This window comes from Rana temporaria, chromosome 5, assembly GCF_905171775.1.
Source record: "Rana temporaria chromosome 5, aRanTem1.1, whole genome shotgun sequence".
Classification (NCBI taxonomy): Eukaryota; Metazoa; Chordata; class Amphibia; order Anura; family Ranidae; genus Rana; species Rana temporaria.
In genome coordinates this window covers 54,182,193-54,205,330 of record NC_053493.1, presented here as the reverse complement: position 1 = coordinate 54,205,330, position 23,138 = coordinate 54,182,193, and the positions used below count along the sequence as shown (strand labels likewise).

The window sequence follows — 23,138 nt, the reverse complement described above, 5'->3', positions numbered from 1 at the left end:
ACAGAAAAGACGCATGTGTGCCCAAAAATGTGTGAAAAAGCTCAAGGAAGCACAACATTTTTTTGTATGAGCTAAGGGGAGGGTTTGTGAAATAAAAAAAAATAATTTATAATCAAAAAAGTTCAAAGAAGCTCAATAAAAATGTGCAAGAGCACAAAAAGCACAAGCTTTTTCAAAATTATATTTCAAACTGAGTGGGTTGTTTTACAAGGTGATCGTTTACAACCACTTTAAGGTAATGAGAAACTAGAAATTTCCACAGGAGTTCGGCACAAACCAAGTGCCACACATATAACTGAAAGCAGTTATGATTGCAGCACTAATAGATCAGTCACATTAGCCACTGGTCACTAAAACTTGTACAGCAAGGCAACAACTTCTACATTTCTCAAAGCGAGGAATAAGGGTACATTTTTATTTGTCCAGCAGCATAGTGACAAACCTAAAACATGATACAATAGAAGTAATAGCAACGTGAAGGTAGAGATCAAATACAGACCTTTCCAGCCACTCCTTCGGTTTCTCCCACTGGGACACTTCTGTTCTGCAGTTATAATAGTATTTTTTGCCCGAGGAACTGATATGCTCTGACCAATCATCTGCTGGTTCATAAGCCTGCAAAGAATAAAAGGTATGCAAATCTCAACCGTGTTATCCAGAACTAGGTGTAATATATGTAAAGTATGGATTCAAATTTAATTCTGTATGCAACCCACCATTCTGTTTTAGAGTTACAATAACACAATCACAAGCAAGGCGGCCTGCCTGGAGGAGTCACCAAAGAGAACAAAAGTCATAGCACTAAGCTCTTGTTTATACCAAGCCAATCATTTCAGCACTCTTTTCCAGCCCTGTGCATAAGGAAACACCCAGCATGCATATAACATAACATGTCTGATACCCAAACAGAAAGGCCCAAGGCCCCTCTGCCAATCCCTCCACTGGCTCCCCATTGGCCCAATGTATAACATGCAAAGCCATTTACAACCGCCCTGAGCTACATCACCCACCTTGCCAGGGCCTTTATCAACCTCTGGAACTCACTACCCCAATCTGTCGGGCTCTTACTCTGCCCACTTTTAGACGATCCCTGAAGGCACATATCTTCAGGGAAGCCTATCCTGCCTTCAGCCATTAGCTAAATCTTCTATTTCTCCCATCAGTTCATCCCTCAGTTAACTTTTGTTGAACCAGCCCCTCCCTATTAGATTGTAAGCTTGCAGGAGCAGGGCCCTCCTAACCCTCTTGTATTGAAAAGTAGTGTTGCTGTATTATCCCCCCCCCCCCCCTTATATTGTGAAGCACTTGCTCAAACTGTTGGCACTATATTAATCCTGTGTAATAAAAATGTATACAGCACATTAACAGATCCACAATATTATTCTGTCACCTTCATTATACTTCACAAACCCTATTTTATGCTTGGTGGCAAATCACAGAGCGTAGGGTCACAGCAGCAAGTACAGAAATCTAGACCTGCACCGACTATGCAAGATTAGTCAAGCTGCCTACACCGACTGTAAGGCTCCTCTGCCACCCGTGCGACTTAGAACCGACTTGTGGGACCAAAAGTCGCAGGACATGTGAAGTGTCATGCCTCTCTGAGCCGTTCCAACTATACCACTACTGAAGTGACTGCGACTTCAGAAAAGGTCCCTGCACTACTTTGACCTGATAAATAACAGTGTGTGCTTAGCATAGAGGTGAGTAAGAGTTGTACACAAATGCAAACATCCTAAAATATCTATTGATCCATCCATAATGTTCATTATGTGACAATGCAAAGCTTTCAAAACAAAAAAATAAATGCAAGCTTCCACTGTCCACAATATTGCTATACTGAAATATAGTGGATTCACTCCCCAAGACCTTGAGCAACCTACATGACACTACAACCAGCCAATGTTGTGAGATCTCAGCAGTGAGCTGCCTGTAATTGGACACCCAGATCTTGCTCCCTCCTACTGTCAACAGAAGGCAGGTACTAGGAACAAGAAGTGCTGCCTGCTCGCCTGGGCGATAGAGCTGCATAGTTACTTCTGCAAGTACTATAGCATTCAAAACTCACTTGCACTGATGGAAGGCTTTGACTCCTTTTACACTGAGGCGCTCAAAAATTGGCCATAAAATGTTGAGTCGTTTTTCAAATGCTTTGGCGGCACACTTTTCTTTTACGGTCAACATGACTACTATTTTGCAGCACTTTTAAAGCAATTCCCATGCATTTTGATGGGTGCTTGAAGCACTCCAAAAATCCTGCTTGCAGGACTTTCACTGCCCCAGCCTGAAAGTATTGATATTAATGGGAAGCGGTTTTCAGCAGCTTTTCAGGCTTTTTTTTTTTTTTGCATGAAAGTGCCTCAATGGTCGGCTTTAAAGTATCTAAAGGCAAAACATTGTTTAATTTAGCGTAGTCATGGTGCACTAGAAAACAAAAGGTAACGTCTTCTAAAAGAGGAATTGCTCTTGTGACCAGTCTAAAAAGGAGTTTCTCATTTAGAAAAGATTCCCTCTCATTTCCCGTTGTATCTCTCGGACAGGAAGCAAATGCACAGTCTCCCAAAAGGAGAAAAAAAAAAGCACAAAGTTAAGGGTTTTTACTCATCTCCTATTTTATCTAAAACAAAAAAAAGAGTTTTAAATTTGGCTATACATATACTATAAGTAAAACAGCATTTGTTAATCACTTAAATGTTACATTGCGTCCTGAAAATGTCACTTACAGAATCAGATGTCTTGCTTGGAGTAGAAGAATGTGAATTTGAGCTATGAAGAGCACTGTGGTTATGGGAATTTTCTTGTGGAGAAAAACTGGTCCCTAGAAAATAAAATCATAAAGTACTATAAGAAAAACTAACTAAAATGAGAGAAAAGTAAAAATAAAATGTCAGGAAATAATTACGTACTGAAACCAAACTTTTCACTACTTGTCTTTTGATGGGCGCACCATCCATGCAAGAAGTTTACCCAGGACAAAAACTACTTTAAAATGTGCTTCCAAAAAAACAGAACACTCTATAAAAACACCAAAATAAACCAAATATAAATTTTTATTATACAAATGTGATAAAAAGGTCTCAGGGAACATAATCATAAAAAAAACCTTATCCAAATGTACAATACCAATACACACACACCCACAAATAAATTAGTGCCCAATAAAGTCAAAGCGTTTCACATGCAAGTTAAACTGCAACTTCTGACTTTAAGTTGCTGTTGAAGCATATATGTTTTGAACCTTTTTCGGTGGTTATTGTCACAAAAACCTAATTTATGATGGCAGGTCTCTGATCAGTGTTTTTGTCTTTAACCACTTGCTTACTGGCCCATAGTCAAAATACGTCCTGTTTTTAAAGATGGATATCTCAGTAACGGCAGCAGCTGCTGCCACAACTGAGGTATCCATCTTTAGTGCCGACGGTCCTGTACACGATAACGGCGGTCTCCGCAGCGGATTCGCCGCGAGCTCGCCGTTATCGGTGGCGGGAGAGGGGCTCCCGCCGCTGTCCCGCGCCCTCCGCCGCTTACCGGAGCCGTCGGTAGCGGCGGAGGGGATCGCGACCATCCGGCAGCTGAGCGGGGACAAGACTGAAGGAAAAATCTCCTTCGCCCGTCCCCCATAGCTCTGCTGGGCGGAAGTGACGTCAAAACGTCAGTCCCGCCCAGCCTCTTAAAGAGACATTTTTTTTTTTTTTGTCATTTGAAAAAATGACATTTCCAAAATTTTTTTTTTTTTTTTGCATTTAAGCCCAAATATGAGATCTGAGGTCTTTTTGACCCCAGATCTCATATTTAAGAGGACCTGTCATGCTTTTTTCTATTACAAGGGATGTTTACATTCCTTGTAATAGGAATAAAAGTGATAATTTTTTTTAAAAAAATTATTTCAGTGTTAAAAATTGTAAAACAACTAAAAATAAATGCGAAAAGCAAAAAAACATTTTTTTAAAGCGCCCCGTCCCGACGAGCTCGCGCGTAGAAGCGAACGTATATGCGAGTAGCGCCGACATATGAAAACGGTATTCAAACCACACAAGTGAGGTATCGCCACGATCGTTAGAGCGAGAGCAATAATTTTAGCCTTAGGCCTACTCTAACTCAAAAAATGCAACCTGTAGAATTTTTTAAACGTCGCCTATCGAGATTTTTAAGGGTAAAAGTTTGACGCCATGCCACGAGCGGGCGCAATTTTTAAGCGCGACATGTTGGGTATCATTTTACTCGGCGTAACATTATCTTTCACAATATATAAAAAAATTGGGCCAAATTTATTGTTGTGTTATTTTTTAATTTAAAAAAGTGAATTTTTTCCAAAAAAAGTGCGCTTGTAAGACCGCTGCGCAAATACGGTGTGACAAAAAGTATTGCAATGACTGCCATTTTATTCTCTAGGGTGTTAGAAAAAAATATATATATAATGTTTGGGGGTTTTAAGTAATATTCTAGCAAAAAAAACTGTTTTAGTCTCGTAAACACTGAATCTGAAAAACAGGCTCGGTAACGAAGTGGTTAAAACATTTGGGTTTTAAAAACGAAATAACAGAAAGAAAAAACTTATAGCAGTATTAAACCTCAAGCCAAAATGTTTAAATATTACAGCTTACTAAACAGATGTGACTGCATTGGGTTCTCTTGTTTTAGGCCCCCCCCCCCCCCGTTTTCGCCTGATCTGGCCAGTAACACACCTCCTGTATTAGCGTGGCCCACTCTGGATGAATAAGCACAGGGGGAACCTTTGGAAAACCACATGGTCAACCCGGGGAAGGGGAAATGTGAGGCTGGCCACAGATAGGTAGATGTTTGAATATTCTTAGGAAAAGAATGTTGTAAGAAAGTTTGTTAGGTTTTCTTATCATTTGTGGGATCAAATCAACACTAGTTTTCAGTGACAACATTTTGAAGCAGCAGGATGGAAAGTTTTTCTTCAAACAACTTTCTAAAGATTTATGCGGTTTTCGTTTGGTGAAGTCCATTCATTCCAAAATGAAATGTTTAAAGGAAACATTCAAATGTTTTGAAAATGTGTATACAAAATTGTCTAAGAAATGTAATTCAAAAAATTCTAGTCATCTATGGCCAGCTTTAGTTGTACTAGCAGATTTTGGATACAACAAATTGAAGCAAAACTCTGGGTAATACTTCATAAGCAATTACAGCAAACCATTCCCTTTTGGGATAAAGGTTTATACAAATAAATGCGGATTACTGCAAGTACCCCTGTCAGTGGTAAATGGTTTGTCTCATCCCGGTTGCTACTACATGTGCAGAAGGGATTGTTCTTTTGAAAAACAGACTTACTGGCCTGATCATCAGATGAAAAAAAAAAAAAAATTTAAAAAAATGAATGTAGCCATCACACCTAGGAATTGGTAAACTGCAATATATGCAGTAATTGCTTTTGGGATGAATACCATTTTAACCACTTCCCGCCCAGCTTAAAGCAAAATGATGGCTGGGCAGTGGTTCAGTTATCCTGACTGGGCGTCATATGAAGTCCAGCAGGATAAGCCGCGATCACGCCGCTCTTACACACCGCATCACCGATCTCGGTAAAGGGCCTCTTTACCACGTGATCAGCCGTGGCCAATCACAGAATAAACAGGAAGAGCCATATCAGCTTTTCCTCACTTGCATCTGACGGACGCAAATAGAGAAGAGCCGATCAGTGCAGTCCCCCCCTTAAATGCCCACCCAGGACCACCAGGAACATGCCAATAAGTGCCCATTAACAAAGACCTGCCAGTGCCATCCGTGATGCCTATCAGTGCCACCCATAAGTACCTATTAGTGCCCAGTGTCTTAATCAGTGCCATCTCATTAGTGCCACCTTATCAGTGCAGCTCATCAGTGCCCCTTTGTGAAGAAAAAATAATTTTTTACAACATTTTTAATAACTAAGAAAAAGGTTTATTTGCAGTATTTATTTTATTTTTTTGCAAAAAAATATAAACTGCAGAGGTGATCAAATACCATCAAAAGAAAGCCATTTGTGAGAACAAAATTAAAATTTTGTTTGGGTACAGTGTTACAGGACCGCGCAATTGTCCTTTAAAAAGTGCACAGTGCTAAAAATTGGCTGGGGCAGGAAGGTGGGAAGTACCTGGTATTAAAGTGGTTAAAGAGGAACTGCAGTCTGATCGCATAATTCATAATAAAAACATATTTTGCCATTCTGAAGCTTCTTTCCAACCACTTTACATATTTTATATACCGTATATACTGTGATTCTGTAGTAGCCAAAATATGCTGCCGAAGTCTACCTCCACTGAATCTGGCTGCATCCATTTTAACTGTGGGCAGCTGAAGCTGCTGCCGTTTCACTTCCTGGATTTACAGAGACACACACCTCCAGCTCTGCAGCTCTTATTGCATGCCGTGCATGAGGTCATATGCCTAGGCTTTTTTTCAGACAAAACAGGCTGTATAGGGTATTTACTGGCAGGAAAAAAAAAAAAAAAAATGATTGAGTTTTACTATCCAAAGTAAAAAAAAAAACACAAGTGCAGAAGACTGAAAAAAAAAAAAAAAAAAAATATGACCGAAGGTCCGCTTTAATAGTTATAATTTAGAACATAAACGCCAAGACATTTCACAGGCGTTTTGGCGCTAAAAATAGCACCTAAATACCGCCTGAAATACTCCTGCCCTGCAGTCTCCGTGTGAAAGCCTGAGTGCTTTCACATTGAGGTGACGCGCTGACGGGACCGCTCCAAAAGTTTACCGCTCCTTCCCATTAAAAACAATGGCACACCGCGGCTATATATATATATATATATATATCTGCAGAGGCGCATTGCGGGTGGTATTAACCCTTTTTCTTCCGCTAGCGGGGGTTAAAACCGCACCGCTAGTGGTCGAATACTGCCGCAATTCCGACTGTATAGTGCCGCTACTGCACCTCCCGACCCAGTGTGAAAGGGGCCTAACTGGCAACATATCGAATGTTTAGATGGACGTGTGGATCAATAAGGCTACTTTCACACTGAGGCGCTTTGCATGCTCTATATAGAGCTAAAAAATAGTGCCTGCAAAGCGCCCTAAAAGAACCACTCCATTAACTCCGGTGTGAAAGCTGGAGCGGTGCGCTGGCAGGACAGAACGCTCAAAAAAGTCCTGCCAGCCGCGTCTTTGAGGGGCTGTAGGAGCAGTGTATACACCCCTCCTAAAGCGCCCCTGCCCATTGAAATGAATGGGCAGTGCTGCTTTGTGGGCGGCTTTTACTCTTTTTCAGCCAGTAGCGGGGGTTAAAAGTGCCGCTAAAAATAGAAGTGATTTACCACTGATGACGCAACACCCCAGTGTGAAAGTAGTCTAACTGATTACTGATTGAGTTTTTTTTTTTTTTACCCATGGTGTACACTTTTCCCAAAAAATTCTACAACAATCACAGTCTCTCAGCTCTTAAGATTTACTTGTTTCTATCTTTGACCAGTATTCGCCCAGTTCTCACCAGGCCTCAAAAAATTATCTAAAACTCAGTTGTTCCTTTCCACAAAAATCTGTAGTTAAGTAGGAGGTGGTTGAATTTAATGAATGAGAAGGAGTGTCTGCTTTGTTTTAACCACCTCCACCAGCAACAGTGTTCTTGATCACTAGCCACACCAGCCCCAGCAGACTAGTGTCATCCAGCAACAATGTTCCTGGTCGCCACTACACCAGATTTTTCTTTTTAATATTCTTGTCTTAAAATTGATCTGTGTGGCAAGCATAAGGCTCAGTACACACCTATGCAGTTTGCTTTTGATCTGTTTCTGCAGTGTGTTTGTTGCATTTTGATTTTTGCACACATAATTTTGCTGCGATTTGCGCGTTTGCATTTTATGCTTTTTTGGCCAATTTGTTGTTTGGGCATATTAAAAAAAAAAAAAAAAAAAATTGCTGCAAAAAAAGCGTTGGTTGGTTTTCTGCAGCTTCTAGGGCTGCGCATCTTCACCGGTCTCACGATTCGATGCGATTACGATTATCAAGTCCACGATTCGATTCGGCGATGCATCACGATTGCAGCCCAAGTGCGCATGGCTCTCCCCCCAAAATACTAAAGGAGATGATCAGAGACTGCAGACATGCTTACAGGAGATGATCAGAGACTGCAGACATAGTAAAGGAGATGATCAGAGACTGCAGACATAGTAAAGGAGATGATCAGAGACTGCAGACATAGTAAAGGAGATGATCAGAGACTGCAGACATAGTACAGGAGATGATCAGAGACTGCAGACATAGTACAGGAGATGATCAGAGACTGCAGACATAGTACAGGAGATGATCAGAGACTGCAGACATAGTACAGGAGATGATCAGAGACTGCAGACATAGTACAGGAGATGATCAGAGACTGCAGACATAGTACAGGAGATGATCAGAGACTGCAGACATAGTACAGGAGATGATCAGAGACTGCAGACATAGTACAGGAGATGATCAGAGACTGCAGACATAGTACAGGGAGATGATCAGAGACTGCAGACATAGTACAGGGAGATGATCAGAGACTGCAGACATAGTACAGGGAGATGATCAGAGACTGCAGACATAGTACATGGAGATGATCAGAGACTGCAGACATAGTACATGGAGATGATCAGAGACTGCAGACATAGTACATGGAGATGATCAGAGACTGCAGACATAGTACATGGAGATGATCAGAGACTGCAGACATAGTACATGGAGATGATCAGAGACTGCAGACATAGTACATGGAGATGATCAGAGACTGCAGACATAGTACAGGAGATGATCAGAGACTGCAGACATGATACAGGAGATGATCAGAGACTGCAGACATGATACAGGAGATGATCAGAGACTGCAGACATGGCCTATATATCTCCTCCATACAGCCCAGTCCCTGCAGTGACAATGACTTATCACAGGTGACACATCAGATTCCACTACATGCCCGTACCCCCCCTGTGTCCCCGGATAACAGCACCCCCTCCTCCTCTGTACTTGCATGCTGTTCTGCGCACACAGGATGATTGGAGGAAACAATGAGGAAAATACATGATTTTGCCTGTGCATTTTCAGTGTGTTTTTATGTACTGCCATTGTCATCAATACGCCCTTTAAAAATGCACAGATGACAATGAACCCTCAATAAAAATATCAGTACAGCGAGGACTACCGTGTTATTTATTTTCTATTACAATTGACACATTTCCAAGTCCTCGTGATATTTTTTATTGAGGGTTCATTGTCATCTGTTCATTTTTAAAGGGTGTAAATAGGGTGAAACTCCCCTTTAAAAAGTGCACAGGAATACACACATGGCTGCTGGGGGGGGGGGGGGCAGGACTCAGGGATTAGATTCCACAACTGACAGCCCTGCTGAAATTTCTCTGACTCTTTGCACATTCCAGCACACTAGGAGTTAACACAGTGGAATGTGCAAAGCAAAGAAATGTCAGCACAGCCAGAGCATGTGTAAGAGTCAGACTGCTGATAAAATATCTGTGATAATAAATGCTGTTATAGCCACTGCTGTAATGTGCTTTTTAAAACATATGCAGAATCATACCTCATGTCTCCGTGTGTATATAACTGTATTCTATTCCCCTCATGTGACTCCATGCTCGGACCTGCCTCTCATCTCCCCTGATGTCCGTTATCAGCCCCGCCCATCGTCTATAGCTAAAGTAACAGATCACAAGAGAGGCGGGCGGGGCTGACATCAGAAGAGACTTTGAGACGAGGGATGTGAGAGGACAGAGGAAGAGAGAGGCGGGCCGGACCATGTAGTCACATGATCGCATGTACAGTTACTACACACGGAGCTATGAGGTATGAATCTACATAAATTTAAAAAAAGCACACACAGCGATTGCCACTTAATGGATTACAACGCGCATTTATAAAAAAAAACATTTTAAAAGACCTGCTCGGAGCGATCTCCCGGGAGGGGCGGGGCAAGTCGGGATGACGTCACCCGACATCGATTATTGGGGTCACATGCATCGATGCCGAATCGGGGGGCCCCGAATCGCGATGCATCGATTATATTCAACACCCCTAGCAGCTTCTCCATTGAAGTATATTAAACCAAAGAAAGCACTGTTTTGCGTTGAACAAATTCCTTGACCCTTTCCAAATACGCAGCGGCTGAAAAAAGCATAGATTGGAAGTGTCCAATAGGAAACCATGTTAAATGAACTGTAGTGCGTTTCTGCCAAAAAAATTGCATAGGTGTGAGAACCAGGCCTACATTTAGTAACACAAGGCTAAAAACTAAAAATTACCCCTTTATAGTACAAAAAGAGCAAATAATCGCTACTGTAAGGGGTTCATTTTACTGTGGAACAGTGAAAGTACCGCAATATTTACAGTAGCAGTTTGCTCTTTGTACTATAAAAAGGGCCAATTTTAGTTAACACCATCGTTACTGGCCGATTATGAAAATGGTAACCGATTTCATAATTAACTAGTTGTCGATCGATTAGTTGTTTCGGCCCTACACAGCCATTAATGTCTAAACGGCTGGCAACAAAAGTGAGTACACTAGGGCTCCTTTCACACTGAGGCGCTTCTAAACTGCTAGTAAAACACTAAGCGCTTTTTTTGAAGAGATTTCCATTCATTTCAATGGCGAGGGGCGTTTTTCACTGCCCTGCCAGCGCACTGCCCCAGTGTAAAATCATTCATTGTATCGGCCTAAACTGAGGGGAACATTTTTTTATTTTTTTTTAATATATATTTTTGGGGGATATTATAGCAAAAAGTAAAAAATAGTCATTTTTTTCAAAATTGTCGCTCTATTTTTGGAAGCCAATTTTGTTTGGGAGCCACATTGCACGACTGCGCAATTGTCAGTTAAAGCTACGCAGTGTCGAATCGCAAAAAGTGGCCTGGTCTTTGACCAGCAATATGGTCTGGGGCTGAAGTGGTTAATGGAGGTTTTAATGAGCTTTTCAAGTGCTTTAAGCGTGAAAGGGGTCCAAGTCAAAATGTCCAAATTGAGCCCAAAGTGTAAATATTGTGTGGCCACCATTTTCCAGCACTGCCTTAACCCTCTTGGACATGGAGTTCAGAGCTTCACAGGTTGCCACTGGAGTCCTCTTCCACTCCTCCATGACGACATCACTGAGCTGGTGGATGTTAGAGACCTTGCGCTCCTCCACCTTCCGTTTGAGGATGCTCCACAGATGCTCAATAGGGTTTAGGTCTGGAGACATGCTTGGCCAGTCCATCACCTTTATCCTCAACTTCTTTAGCAAGGCAGTGGTCATATTGGAGGTGTGTTTGGGGTCGTTCTGTTGGAATACTGCCCTATGGCCCAGTGTCCGAAGGGAGGAGGAACATGCTCTGCTTCTGTATGTTACAGTACATGTTGGCATTCATGGTTCCCTCAAAGATCTTATGCAGCCCAAGACAACGCTCCCACCACTATGCTTGACTGTAGGCAAGACACTTATCTTTGTACTCCTCACCTGGTTGCTGCCACACACTTGGTCTCATCAGACCACAGGACATGGTTCCAGTATACCATGTCCTTAGTCTGCTCGTCTTCCACAAACTGCTTGCAGGCTTTCTTGTGCATCATCTTTAAAAAAGAGGCTTCCTTCTGGGATGATAGCCTTGCAAATCAATTTGATGCAGTGTGTGGCGTATGGTCTGAGCACTGACAGGCTGACCCCCCACACCTTCAACCTCTGCAGCAATGCTGGCAGCACTCATACTTCTACTTCGCTTGACAAACTCTGGATATGACGCTTAGCACAAGCACTTAACTTCTTTGGTCGACCATGGTGAGGCCTGTTCCGAGTGTAATCTGTTCTGGTAAACAGATGTATGGGCTTGGCTACAGCGCTGCAGCTTGGTTTCAGGGTCTTGGCAATCCTCTTATAGCTTAGGCCATCTTTATGTAGAGCAACAATTTTTTTTCAGATCCTCAGTTATTTGCCAAAAGGTGCCATGCTGACGCTCCAGTGACCAGTAAGAGTTTGAGCGATAAACGCCAAACTTAACACACCTGCTCCCCATTCACACCTGAGACTTTGTAACACTAATGAGTCACATGACACCGGGGAGAAAAAAAATGGGTAATTGGGCCCAATTTGGACATTGTCACAGGAGACAATTAACAGCTGTGCATTATTTTGAGGGGACAGCAAAAAAATGTAAATCATGGAATGTAAAAAAAAAAAATAAAAAAAAAAAAAAACACACACACACACACACACACGATCCTTGCTTCCTGGCCGGGTGTGACGTCATAACATTGCGCTCGGCCTCCGATTGAATATAGAGACGCCGGAAGGGGGCCTATCTGGCCAGCGGCTATGGCTGTTCTTAAATTGCAGGGAATCGCTGGCTCAAACAGAAAATGCCTGCACCATTCAGAAATCCCCACTCAAATTCAACAACGTCATTGGGTGGGAAGTGGTTAAAAAAAATTTTTTTTTTTATTTAACAGTAAGCAGGAAATGTCAAACGGGTTCCCAAGAATGTACTACTAAAAAATGCATGGAATCCATGGTATCTGCAAAAAACCTGCAATACTACGAAGTTCAGACTTATAGGTATCTAGCTTATGATTGTAAAGGCAGCCCACAGACACGCAATCCTGCTTCATTTTAATTGCACTATACAAATGACATCTGGATGCTAATTATTTACTGGTAACTGCATCTTCAGAGGATAACCAAGGAAGTACACATAAATGTAATGTAGAACTATAGGAAAAAAAATTAAATAAAAACTAAGAAAAGGACATATGATGCAGTCTGCTATTAGCATTAAGACACTTTTCCATTTTACTGTTATATAAAAACCCTAAGGCTGCATTCACACCTGAGCGTAGGGCGTTCGGTCGTTTTTTTTGGGCGTTTTTTTTCGCGCGTATTCATGCTTATTTGCTCGTTTGCATACAGCGTCGTGCGACGTTTTTGTACTTCGGCGTTTCTTATTTTAGCCAATAGGAAAAATTATCATCTTTTCATCACTTGTTGCTATGTTGGTAGATTTTTTTTAATCTTCTGCATGGGCGACAAGTTCTATTGATTAAAGCGACGAAACGCCCATAGCAAACGCCCGTTGTCGCGCGATACGCTCAATACGCGCGTTTTCCATTACTTTCTATGGGAAAAAAAACGCTCAAACGCCGCTGTCGCGCGGTTCGCGCGACAAAAAAAGGTCCGGGACTTGTTTGAGCTTCGCGCGACAGGCGTTTGGGCGTTCAGGTGTGAACAGTCACCATAGGGAATAATGTTAATTCTCCCCTCTGGCGTTTGTGAGCAGTGCGCTTCAGGCGTAAAAACGCCTAGGTGTGAATGGGGCCTAAAGGCTGCTGTGAAGTCTAAAATAGGCCGACCCCCTCTTTATAGTTTTGGATAAAGCAGAAGCATCAAAATTTAAGTCATGCTTTAAACTTCTGCATGTGATACCATTCCGGGAGAGGGGGATTTGAACCCCCCCTCACCTTCTGCCACCAAATCCCATATGAAATGACAGAAGGAAAAAAAAAAATGTATGCTACAACTATACATTACCTTTCACATTTCTAAATATACCTAAAGTATAGAAAATCTTCACTATTTGAGTCAGGCCTACTATAAATGTATTAGCAGCAACCAAAAGCTGCATAATTGAAGGAAATGGATCTATAGCTACATATCTGATACACAATGTTCAAAACAATCCTGCAGCTTTGGGTAGAATAGTATATTCTCAAAGCTCCACTGACCTTCCATTGTGTAAGATTTCACCTAATCGGAGGGTGTCAAATTCCACTCTAATCACTGCACATAGGGTAGGCTTTCATTGCAAACCTTACACCTTGCACAGGTGGCAACATGTAGATTAGTAAACTCATTATGAAAAACATCTGTGCAAAAATCGTGGAATATTTCGAATATTGTCTATAGTACATAAAGAACTTAAAAAAAAAAAATATATGTAGTTTAACAAACTATGTATACAAATAAAAACACTGCTGTTTCCAGTAATCAAGTTAAAGGGGTTGCAAAAGGTACAATTTTTTTACCTTAGTGCAGTCCTCCTTCACTTACCTCATCCTTCAATTTTGCTTTTAAAATGTCCTTATTTCTTCTGAGAAATCCTCACTTCCTGTTCTGTCTAACTCCACACAGTAATGCAAGGCTTTCTCCCTGGTGGAGTGTCGTGCTCGCTCCCGCCCTTGGACTACAGGAGAGTCAGGACGCCCACTAACACACAGCTTCCTTTATCTGCAACGTAGACAGCGTCCTGACTCTGCTGTAGTCCAAGGGAGGGGGGCGAGCACAACCCTCCACACCAGGGAGAAAGCCTCACATTACTGTGTGGAGTTACAGACAGAAGAACAGGAAGTGAGGATTTCTCAGAAGAAATAAGGACATTTAAAAGCAAAAAATCAAAGGATGAGATAAGTGAAGGAGGACTGCACTAAAGTAAAGGAAGCTATTTAGGGGGGAAAAAAAATTGCATCTTTAATATCTCTTTAATCTAAACTACTGGATGTACCCTCTATTAAATGTTTTTATGCCTTTAACCTTTTTATGGGCAACATGACAAGGTGAATAGAACTGTAAAATATATGCAGATACAATGCATATTCTCCTTATGGTAGCCAAGTGACAGCTTCAAGTGTCAACTACCTTCTTATGTAATGTCCATCAGGTAATTCTAAAGCTGGCCATACTTTTTTTTTGATCAGCTAGTGTGCAAAGTAAAAACAAACACACACACACACACACACACACACACACAGCGTTATTGGATTCTGAAAGTGACGACTGTCAGAATACATGGATCATCGCTGCATTGATTGGCAGCATGCAGTGCTTGACTAAACTTTCCAGCTTGAAAGATGCCAATTACAAGAGAAGTCTCTAGAACAGAAAGAGCCCTAGGCCCCTTTCAAACAAGCGCCTCCATGGAATTGAATCTGCTTGCTCAGCGGGGGATCGATCCGTTGATCCCCACTGAGCAGGCAGACAACAGGTCCGTCTCCGCTCTCTGTGCGGAGACAGACAGTGCCACTCTGCTCTATGGAAAAAACAGGTGAAAACAGACCACCTGTCCATTGTTATCCAATCATAGCCAATAGGACCACCATCCGTCTGTATTTTGCAGATAGGATCAGATAGTGGCGGATGTCAGCAGACATGTCGCTGCTGACATCTGCCGCTCCATAGGGAAGACAGGAGGGTGTAAATTGGGTCAGAAAAACTGACAGGCGGAACCTCAGACAGCCTGTTTGAAGGGGGTCATAGATAGCTTGTAAATCAGCTGGTCCTTGCTGAACCAGTTGATTTTCAAGCCATTTATTGCTAGCTTAAAGCGGGAGTTCACCCAATTATATATTTTTTTTATCTTTTCCCCTTAGATGGATGCTCGTTTGGTCTAGGGGAATCGGCTAGTTTTAAAATATGATCCGTACTTACCGTTTTCGAGATGCATCTTCTCCGTCGCTTCCGTGTATGGGTCTTCGGGAGCGGGCGTTCCTTCTTGATTGACAGTCTTCCGAGAGGCTTCCGACGGTCGCATCCATCGCGTCACTAGTAGCCGAAAGAAGCCGAACGTTCCGCTTCTTTCGGAAAATCGTGACGCGATGGATGCGACCGTCAGAAGCCTCTCGGAAGACTGTCAATCAAAATAGGAACGCCCAGTCCCGCAGCCCATACCCGGAAGCGGCGGAGAAGATGCATCTCGTAAACGGCAAGTACGGATCATATTTTAAAACAACTAGCCGATTTCCCTAGACAAAACGAGCATCCATCTAAGGGGAAAAAGTGTCATGTGCGGGTGAACCTCCGCTTTAAGTGTGTGTTGTAAAGCTGGATATAGACGGCCATTTTTTTCCCCCATTTTAGTCAGCAGTGACAATTTTATGACGATTTCTCCACTGAGAGATTGTATTCCGACAGTGGAACACACCGATACCAAACTGGCCACAGTCCCTGCTGAACTGGCCTAATTTAGAACCATGTATGGCCAACTATACAGTATGTTACTGACAATAAAAAAACATTCATCTTCCTTGCACAGCCAAATTTGTTTTTCGATTAGTTCACAATAGACGTCTTTTCTTGTTGAGCTGTCAAGGTTGCTTATAAAAAAAAGGTACACAGTGGGGTTGGACCAACCTGCACAGTTACAGGGTTTCCATTTCCCCTATCATGATGTGTATATTTAGTGAGTCCACATGAAGAAAAACAATGAGATCAAGAAACAGACTGCAAACTTCCAATGACAGCTGTCACACGATAATCCTAGTAAATGACAGAGTTCCCTAGTCTACAAAAGATCAGGCAGGGATCGAAGTTCACTGCTTATTCAGCAAAGTCAACACTGAGCACTACAGCACACAAGTGAGGTTTTGCCATGTCCAGCAGTCTGCAAGAATGAGTTTTGACACATTGTACAACCAAAATAACTCCCACGTGAGTAAAGGAACAAACACCTAGGAGGTCAGTCACTCAGCCACAGACAGTTCTAGGGCTCATTCACATGGGCATGTGTGCATTTCCTGCATTAGAGAGTTTTTTTGTGACAAAGCTAGATGATCACGTGTAAAATTAGTGCGTAAAAGTACTCGCATTTATATGTTTACATTCATAAAATCTGCAGATCTACATGCATAAAATCTGTAACTGTGTCCTACATTTTTGTGTCTAAACACAGCATACATTTTGTTATGTAAACACAGATATGTTTACAGTCGGTTCACACTGCAGTGGCACGACTTCGGGGGCGACTCTGCAAGTCGTCCTGCGGACGACTTCAGAGGCGATTTGCAAAACGAGCCACCTGTCGCGTCGCCCCAGTGTGAACCGGGTCTTAAGGGCTCACTGATTACTATAGTGCCATGTTTAGATTGCAAAAAACACATCCATTTACTGTGTAAACAGCATTTTATCTGCCCGAGTAAATAAGCTCTATAGGGTCACAAGTGAATCCTAAAATCCTTGCAATTTACAGAGTGTATTTTCCCATAGATGTAATGCTTCTGCCTCCTCTAAACAGGATGATACAAACAGCATTTTTTTTTTTTTTTTTCGGTAATTGGTTTCACTAAACAAACCTCAACCAAAAATACACAGCAAAAAATATATATTGTACGTGCCCACCAAATTTGTTTTTCATAATAACCGACCCGGAGATATTTTTTACCCAACTATAGCTTTCTTATAACTAATGCGGCAAAAATGCAGCCATAAAACTAAAAAATGAAACAAAACCAGATTTGCTGCAATATTCACCTTTGTTACAGAGACTTGCCCTGCAGTACTTTTTTCTGCAGCTAGATGTCCTCAGTGATGGCAAACATCGTTCAACCCCGAGCCCAAGAAAACCCAGACCTGCTCCAGCCTGTCACTGGACAGTAAAGGAGCACAGAAATCTCTCTGCACTCTCTTCCTATCGGCACAAACTGATTGGCTCCTTGTTCTGCTTCTTCCGCTTACACTGCGGAGCTCTGCTATACAGCAACTATGAAAGGCTGATACTAGGTCAGAGTCAGGTATTGTGTAACTGCTTGGGTTTAGAAAAAAAAATAAAAAATATTGTAGTACAATCAGTCTCCAAGTTAAACAAGATGGGGTCTGTAGGTTTGTCAAGTTGATTTTTTTTGGAAGTCGGAACAGGAAACATTTTTAAGTGTAGCTGCAGCCAAAACTATTTTATAATTTTTTTGGATAGCATAGTAAAGGGTTAACACCGCTATCATTTGTTCTGCCGTCTGCGCCCCTGTTCAGAAGTTTTCACCTGGAAACAAGGAATGGTGATAAAGCTCCAGTGGAGACACTTTTTCCCCATATCTTTCACAGTAGTAAATTTCTCTTCCTAGGGGTAGATTTCCTCTCACTTCATCAAGTTGTCTCCCTCTATTTGGAAGTAGAAGGTTTGTAACCCGGGGACCGTCTTTTTTTTAGCATCGCCCAGAGTTCAGCCTTAAATAAACTGGGTATGGCTTATTGAACCAGTATAGTTTCTCACTAATAAAAGAACTCATGAAAACCAAGAATAGAGCTTCCACCAAGCCGGACAATTCTTCCACTGACAATATTCTCATCACTACTAAACCTTTTTAGGGCCATATATGCTGCAATTATCAGAACTACTCAATTCTGCAACATGTTTGACCAAGCATGAGTATTAGTGGCAGCTAATGCAGTTCCAAATGTGTTGAACATGATTTGCCCTATATAGTCACAAGCTTTGAACAATCAACAGATATCAGTGCAAGGAAAAATATTTGTTTTTATCGAGGTTTCATTTTTGACAGCTGTGAAAGGCAGTACATCCCATTTATCTTAAAAGTGTTACTAAACCCAGGACCCTGCATTCACTATACAGGTTTAGTCCACTTTTAGGTACACAATCTGACTAGAGCATGTATGCAAAACGAAAATTTACTTAACTACTTGCCGACCAGCCACCGTCATTTTTTACGGCGGCAGGTCGGCTCCCCTGCGCGAGAGCACGTAGCTATACGTCGGCTTTTGCGCAGGCCACTAGTCAAAAAAAAAAAAAAAACGCTGATCGCCGCCATTACTAGTAATAAAAAAAATAAATTAATAAAAATGTCATAAAAATACCCCCTATTTTGTAAACGCTATAACTTTTGCGCAAACCAAACGCTTATTGCAATTTTTTCTTACGAAAAATATGTAGAAGAATACGTATCGGCCTAAACTGAGGGAAAAAACTTTTTTTATATATATTTTTGGGGGGATATTTATTACAGTAAAAAATATTCATGTGTCGGTACTCGCAAATGTATTTAAAGTGAGGATACGCAAAGCGGGTTATGCCTGTATCTAGTCTCCCACAGTACACAGAACATGGGGATGCAATTGTTTTATATAAACTGTTAAATACAGTGATCACATGCACTCTCCCCAATAATAAAAAAAAAAACACACTAGCAATACACAAAATGAGCATGTGCAGAGAATCTCCTAGGGCTCTATACTATCAGGAAATGGATTGGGGACAGTGGAAGAGAAGGATCACATAAGACAGGATCAAACAGCCTTTCACACAATGCGCAGAATTAACCCCTTAGGTTTCACAGCAAGGTTAACAAGCATTTTGTTTGTTATACATATACAGAATGATTTTACAGCTGTGGGTTTAGCAACACTTTAAATAAATGCTATGCTCAATATTTTAGGCAAATACACATAAGAAAAAGGTTATGCATATCACTATTGTGACAAATTAAAATAGGCTAGCCATACTGGCCAAGATCCCCTAGTTCCTGGTGGAGGAACTATAAATGTTCAGGCAACCATTTTCCCCCTCCCTTAATTTAATTGAATTTTGTCAAATGCATGTAGCCGACAGGGCCGGCCATGGTTCAAATTTCAAAATCTATGCAGGAATCTAAAAATATGAGCCATGTGTGGAAGGCTATAGTGTCTGAAACAGAAAATGTGCAGCCCAATGGAAGCAGCCTACCCTCATCTTTTCTAAATTTTACAGGGCAAGCCAGAAAATAGCATATTTTTAGCTTTGTAACCAATGACAAGGTCAGCTGTATTTGTTCGACTGCTTTTGTTTTTCTGACTGCTCCCTTTCTGGGATGAAAGTTTGGGAAACAAAAGAAAGTACTGCTGTACTTCTGTTTTTTTCAAAGAAACAAAACTGGAAAGCATGTCCATTCTACCACTGCACGTTAGTGTAGGGTAATAAGGATTTACTTGTAAAAAATATGACAACAGAAGTAGCGCCCACCTAGGTAGGTACTAGAGAGCGTATATAATTTTTGGCTTTTCCGCTTACGAGAGAAGCAGACAGGCAAATTTAGGTGCTGCCTGCTTAAGGGGGTTGTAAAGGTTAAAAAAAAAAAAAAAAACCTAAATAGCTTCCTTTACCTTAGTGCAGTGCTCCTTCACTTACCTCATCCTTCCATTTTGCTTTTAAATGTCCTTATTTCTTCTGAGAAATCCTCACTTCCTGTTCTTCTGTCTGTAACTACACACAGTAATGCAAGGCTTTCTCCCTGGTGTGGAGAAAGCGAGCAGGAGTGTCAGGACAATCTCTACTTTGCAGATCGAGAAAGGAGCTGTGTGCTAGTGGGCGTCCTGACACTCCTGCTCGCTCCCTCCCCCCTCAAGAGGCTTTCTCCACACCAGGGAGAAAGCCTTGCATTACTGTGTGGAGTTACAGACAGAAGAACGGGAAGTGAGGATTTCTCAGAAGAAATAAGGACATTTAAAAGCAAAATCGAAGGATGAGGTAAGTTTACAACCTCTTTAACAGAGAGCAGCGATCGATTAGTGAGGTCTGCTCAGTGTGCTCTGTGTTCTGCACGGATCCAATAGCAAGATGGCATATTGGAGAGTGGAAGTAAACCCTGACAGATGAGAGCATGGACGTAGATACAGCCCAGACCAATTAGAAGGGGATGTGCCCCAAGGAATTCTGGATGCCTGTATTTAAGTCTGAGGAGCACATGGGCTCAAAGTTCCAGTCCACCTCTGAGAAAAAAAAAAAAAAAGGAGGTTCAGGTGGGGAGGAGACGGTTGCCTCTCCCCCAACGTGGAAGGCCATGCGGCCTCAGATTGCAGATCTGAAGGCCTGAAGCTACAACCCAGGTTTCCTGTGCAAGCTGACGGAGGGAGATAGCGTATGGATATGGTCATGTGTCATTTGGAAGGAGGCTACAAGCTGTCTCTGGACATTTTGTGAGTACAGACCCTGAAGGGATCATGGAGTGTGTTGCTGAAGTCTCCTTCTGGTCCTAGAAGTCAGCATACTGGGGGGGGGGGGGGGGGGAGAGATGGAGCTAAAGGAGACACTCGCTTGTGTTTTGAAGACTTGAATCTAATGTCAAAGTCCACTGCGCCTTTTCTGCTATAGAGGGACTTTTTCTTCCATACAGAGCCTGTATGGTTCAGCAGATCATGTGCTTCCACAGTTCTACAAAGAGAATGCCACCTGTGCATAATTTCTTTGGAGTATGATACCAATTCCCTTCTCCTAACCAAGTCCTCCAAATAAAACAAAGACAAATCCCCTAGACTGGTCATTGGAGAGAACGAGCGGAAGAGTGTGTGCACCTGGCTCTCTAATAAAAAGTCTCAATTCCACATCCTAAAAAGCCATCAATAAATTGTGCATTACATGCTGTTCATACTCAGTCACTATGAGATTCATTTTGTGTTCTGCAAAAAAAACTGGGAGATCCTTCTGCTCTCCATACCTCCTGTCCAAGTTCCCACTGCAGTTGGGAATATTGCAGAGCAGAGTTGGCAGCTACTGCGCAGGCTCTGTTTTCAGTGTATTCCCTACCTCAAGGAGCAGAGGAGCTGCTGACTCACAGGCAGCAGCTCTCCACTCTGGGATCTGTGAGAACCGAGCCATCGGAGATGTTCAGTGACTTGGTTCTCAGTGAAGAGGCGACAGCATCAGTCCGATGCTGCATCCACCTAGGTAAGTATGACTGGGGCAAGAAATACCCATACGTCTCTTTTAAAGACTGTAGTAGACTTTAGCAACTGGGTTTACACTATATATGTTTTGGACATTTGTGTTTTAGTGGTGGCACACTGGCATGCACTACCACAGATTTGGCATGTTATTCTATATATCTTTATGCTGAAACAGGTTTATTATTTTTCTGCACATTAGGATATTGTGTACGATTTGCTGTATATAATTTCACAGTTGTGTAAAGGGGAGCGCTTTACCATCTTTAGCTATGTAATCCATTTGCCAGGATTTCTACACAGCAAGGCCACATGTAAAAACGTTTCTGCTGACTTTCCCCCACCCCATGTGCCGCATTTATTTCAACTGTACAGACTAATGTAAATAGAGGTCAGGCAGGTCAGCAGACAGAGCATTTCATCATACTTTGGAATACATAGACTAGCATTCTAGACAAGAGGAGCTGCTCTGTCACTTGAATGTGTGCTTCAAAAACCTGCTCACAATTTAAATAAATGCAGCCTGTAACTACACAGCAATGTTTACATGAGCTTCTGTGGCCCTAGGCAGAATACATCTGTAAATGCCATAAAAGATCACATGCAGAGGCTCCTTTTCACGATTCTTACTTGAATGGTATCCCACCCAAAAACAAAATGTAATAAATTACAGCTTAAAGGGGTTGTAAAGGTAAAAAAATCCTAAATAGCTTCCGTTACCTTAGTGCAGTCCTCATTCACTTATCTCATCCTTCCATTTTAATTTTAAATGTCCTTATTTCTTCTGAGAAATCCTCACTTCCTGTTCTTCGGTCTAACTCCACACCGTAATGTGAGGCTTTCTCCCTGGTGTGGAGTGTCGTGCACGCCCCCCTCCCTTGGACAACATTGCAGATAGAAAGGAGCTGTGTGTTAGTGGGCGTTCTGACTCTCCTGTGGTCCAAGGGAGGGGGCAAGCACGACACTCCACACCAGGTAGAAAGCCTCGCATTACTGTGTGGAGTTACAGACAGAACAGGAAGTGAGGATTTCTCAGGAGAAATAAGGACATTAGAAGCAAAATGGAAGGATGAGGTAAGTAAAAGAGGACTGCACTAAGGTAAAGGAAGCTATTTTGGAATTTTTTTTTACCTTTACGACCCCTTTAACAAACATCAGATGTGGTGGCTGCATTAGTATTCTTTTTCTAAGCTCTCCATTTTCACCTGATCTGGCCAGAAACATACCTCCTGTATTACAGGGCCTACAATTGGATAAAAACACAGGGTGCACAGGCAGGGCTAGGACAAGGGGTGGGCCGGAGGAGCGGCTGCCCTGGGTGCAATGCTTTACTGTAGGGATGAGGTTGCTTTCCTTCTATTACAAGGCTGACAGGAGGAGTGACAACAGCATTACTACTCTTATTAGCCCAGTGCTAGGAGCAACGAGCCGGGACGTGGTGCGGGCTCTGTTCGCACTCCACCTTCTTCCAGACAGTGCATCACTCTTGTATCAACAAGCAGACAACAGTGTTCAGCGACAAACCCAAGCAGCACTAGCAGGAAGGAGGGCGAGAGAGCACAGCCCGCACCACCAAGTCGAGAACGGTCTAGGACAGTGTCATCAACACATGCATGTGCCTAGTGTTAAAACGGAGCTGCACTGTGATTTTACCAAGCGAGAGACTGCTGGGCATAGGATCCCCTAAGCTTGCACATCATGAACGGGGACAATTTGGCATCTTAGCACTGGGCGCTGAATGGCCTGGTCCCAGCACTGGACTCA

At 42.2% G+C, this 23,138-nt stretch overlaps 1 protein-coding gene across 2 annotated transcripts in view; it reads right to left on the bottom strand.

Annotated features, from left to right (window-relative positions):
- The window catches only part of LOC120940039 (WW domain-containing adapter protein with coiled-coil), a gene marked incomplete at its 3' end in the record, with an annotated part of 68,342 nt that overhangs the window by 25,846 nt on the left and 19,358 nt on the right, over positions 1-23,138 (bottom strand). For both annotated transcript variants that reach the window (XM_040352593.1, XM_040352592.1), the window contains 2 exon segments: positions 500-615; positions 2,724-2,818. In XM_040352593.1, coding sequence (XP_040208527.1) covers positions 500-615; positions 2,724-2,818 — 211 coding nt within the window.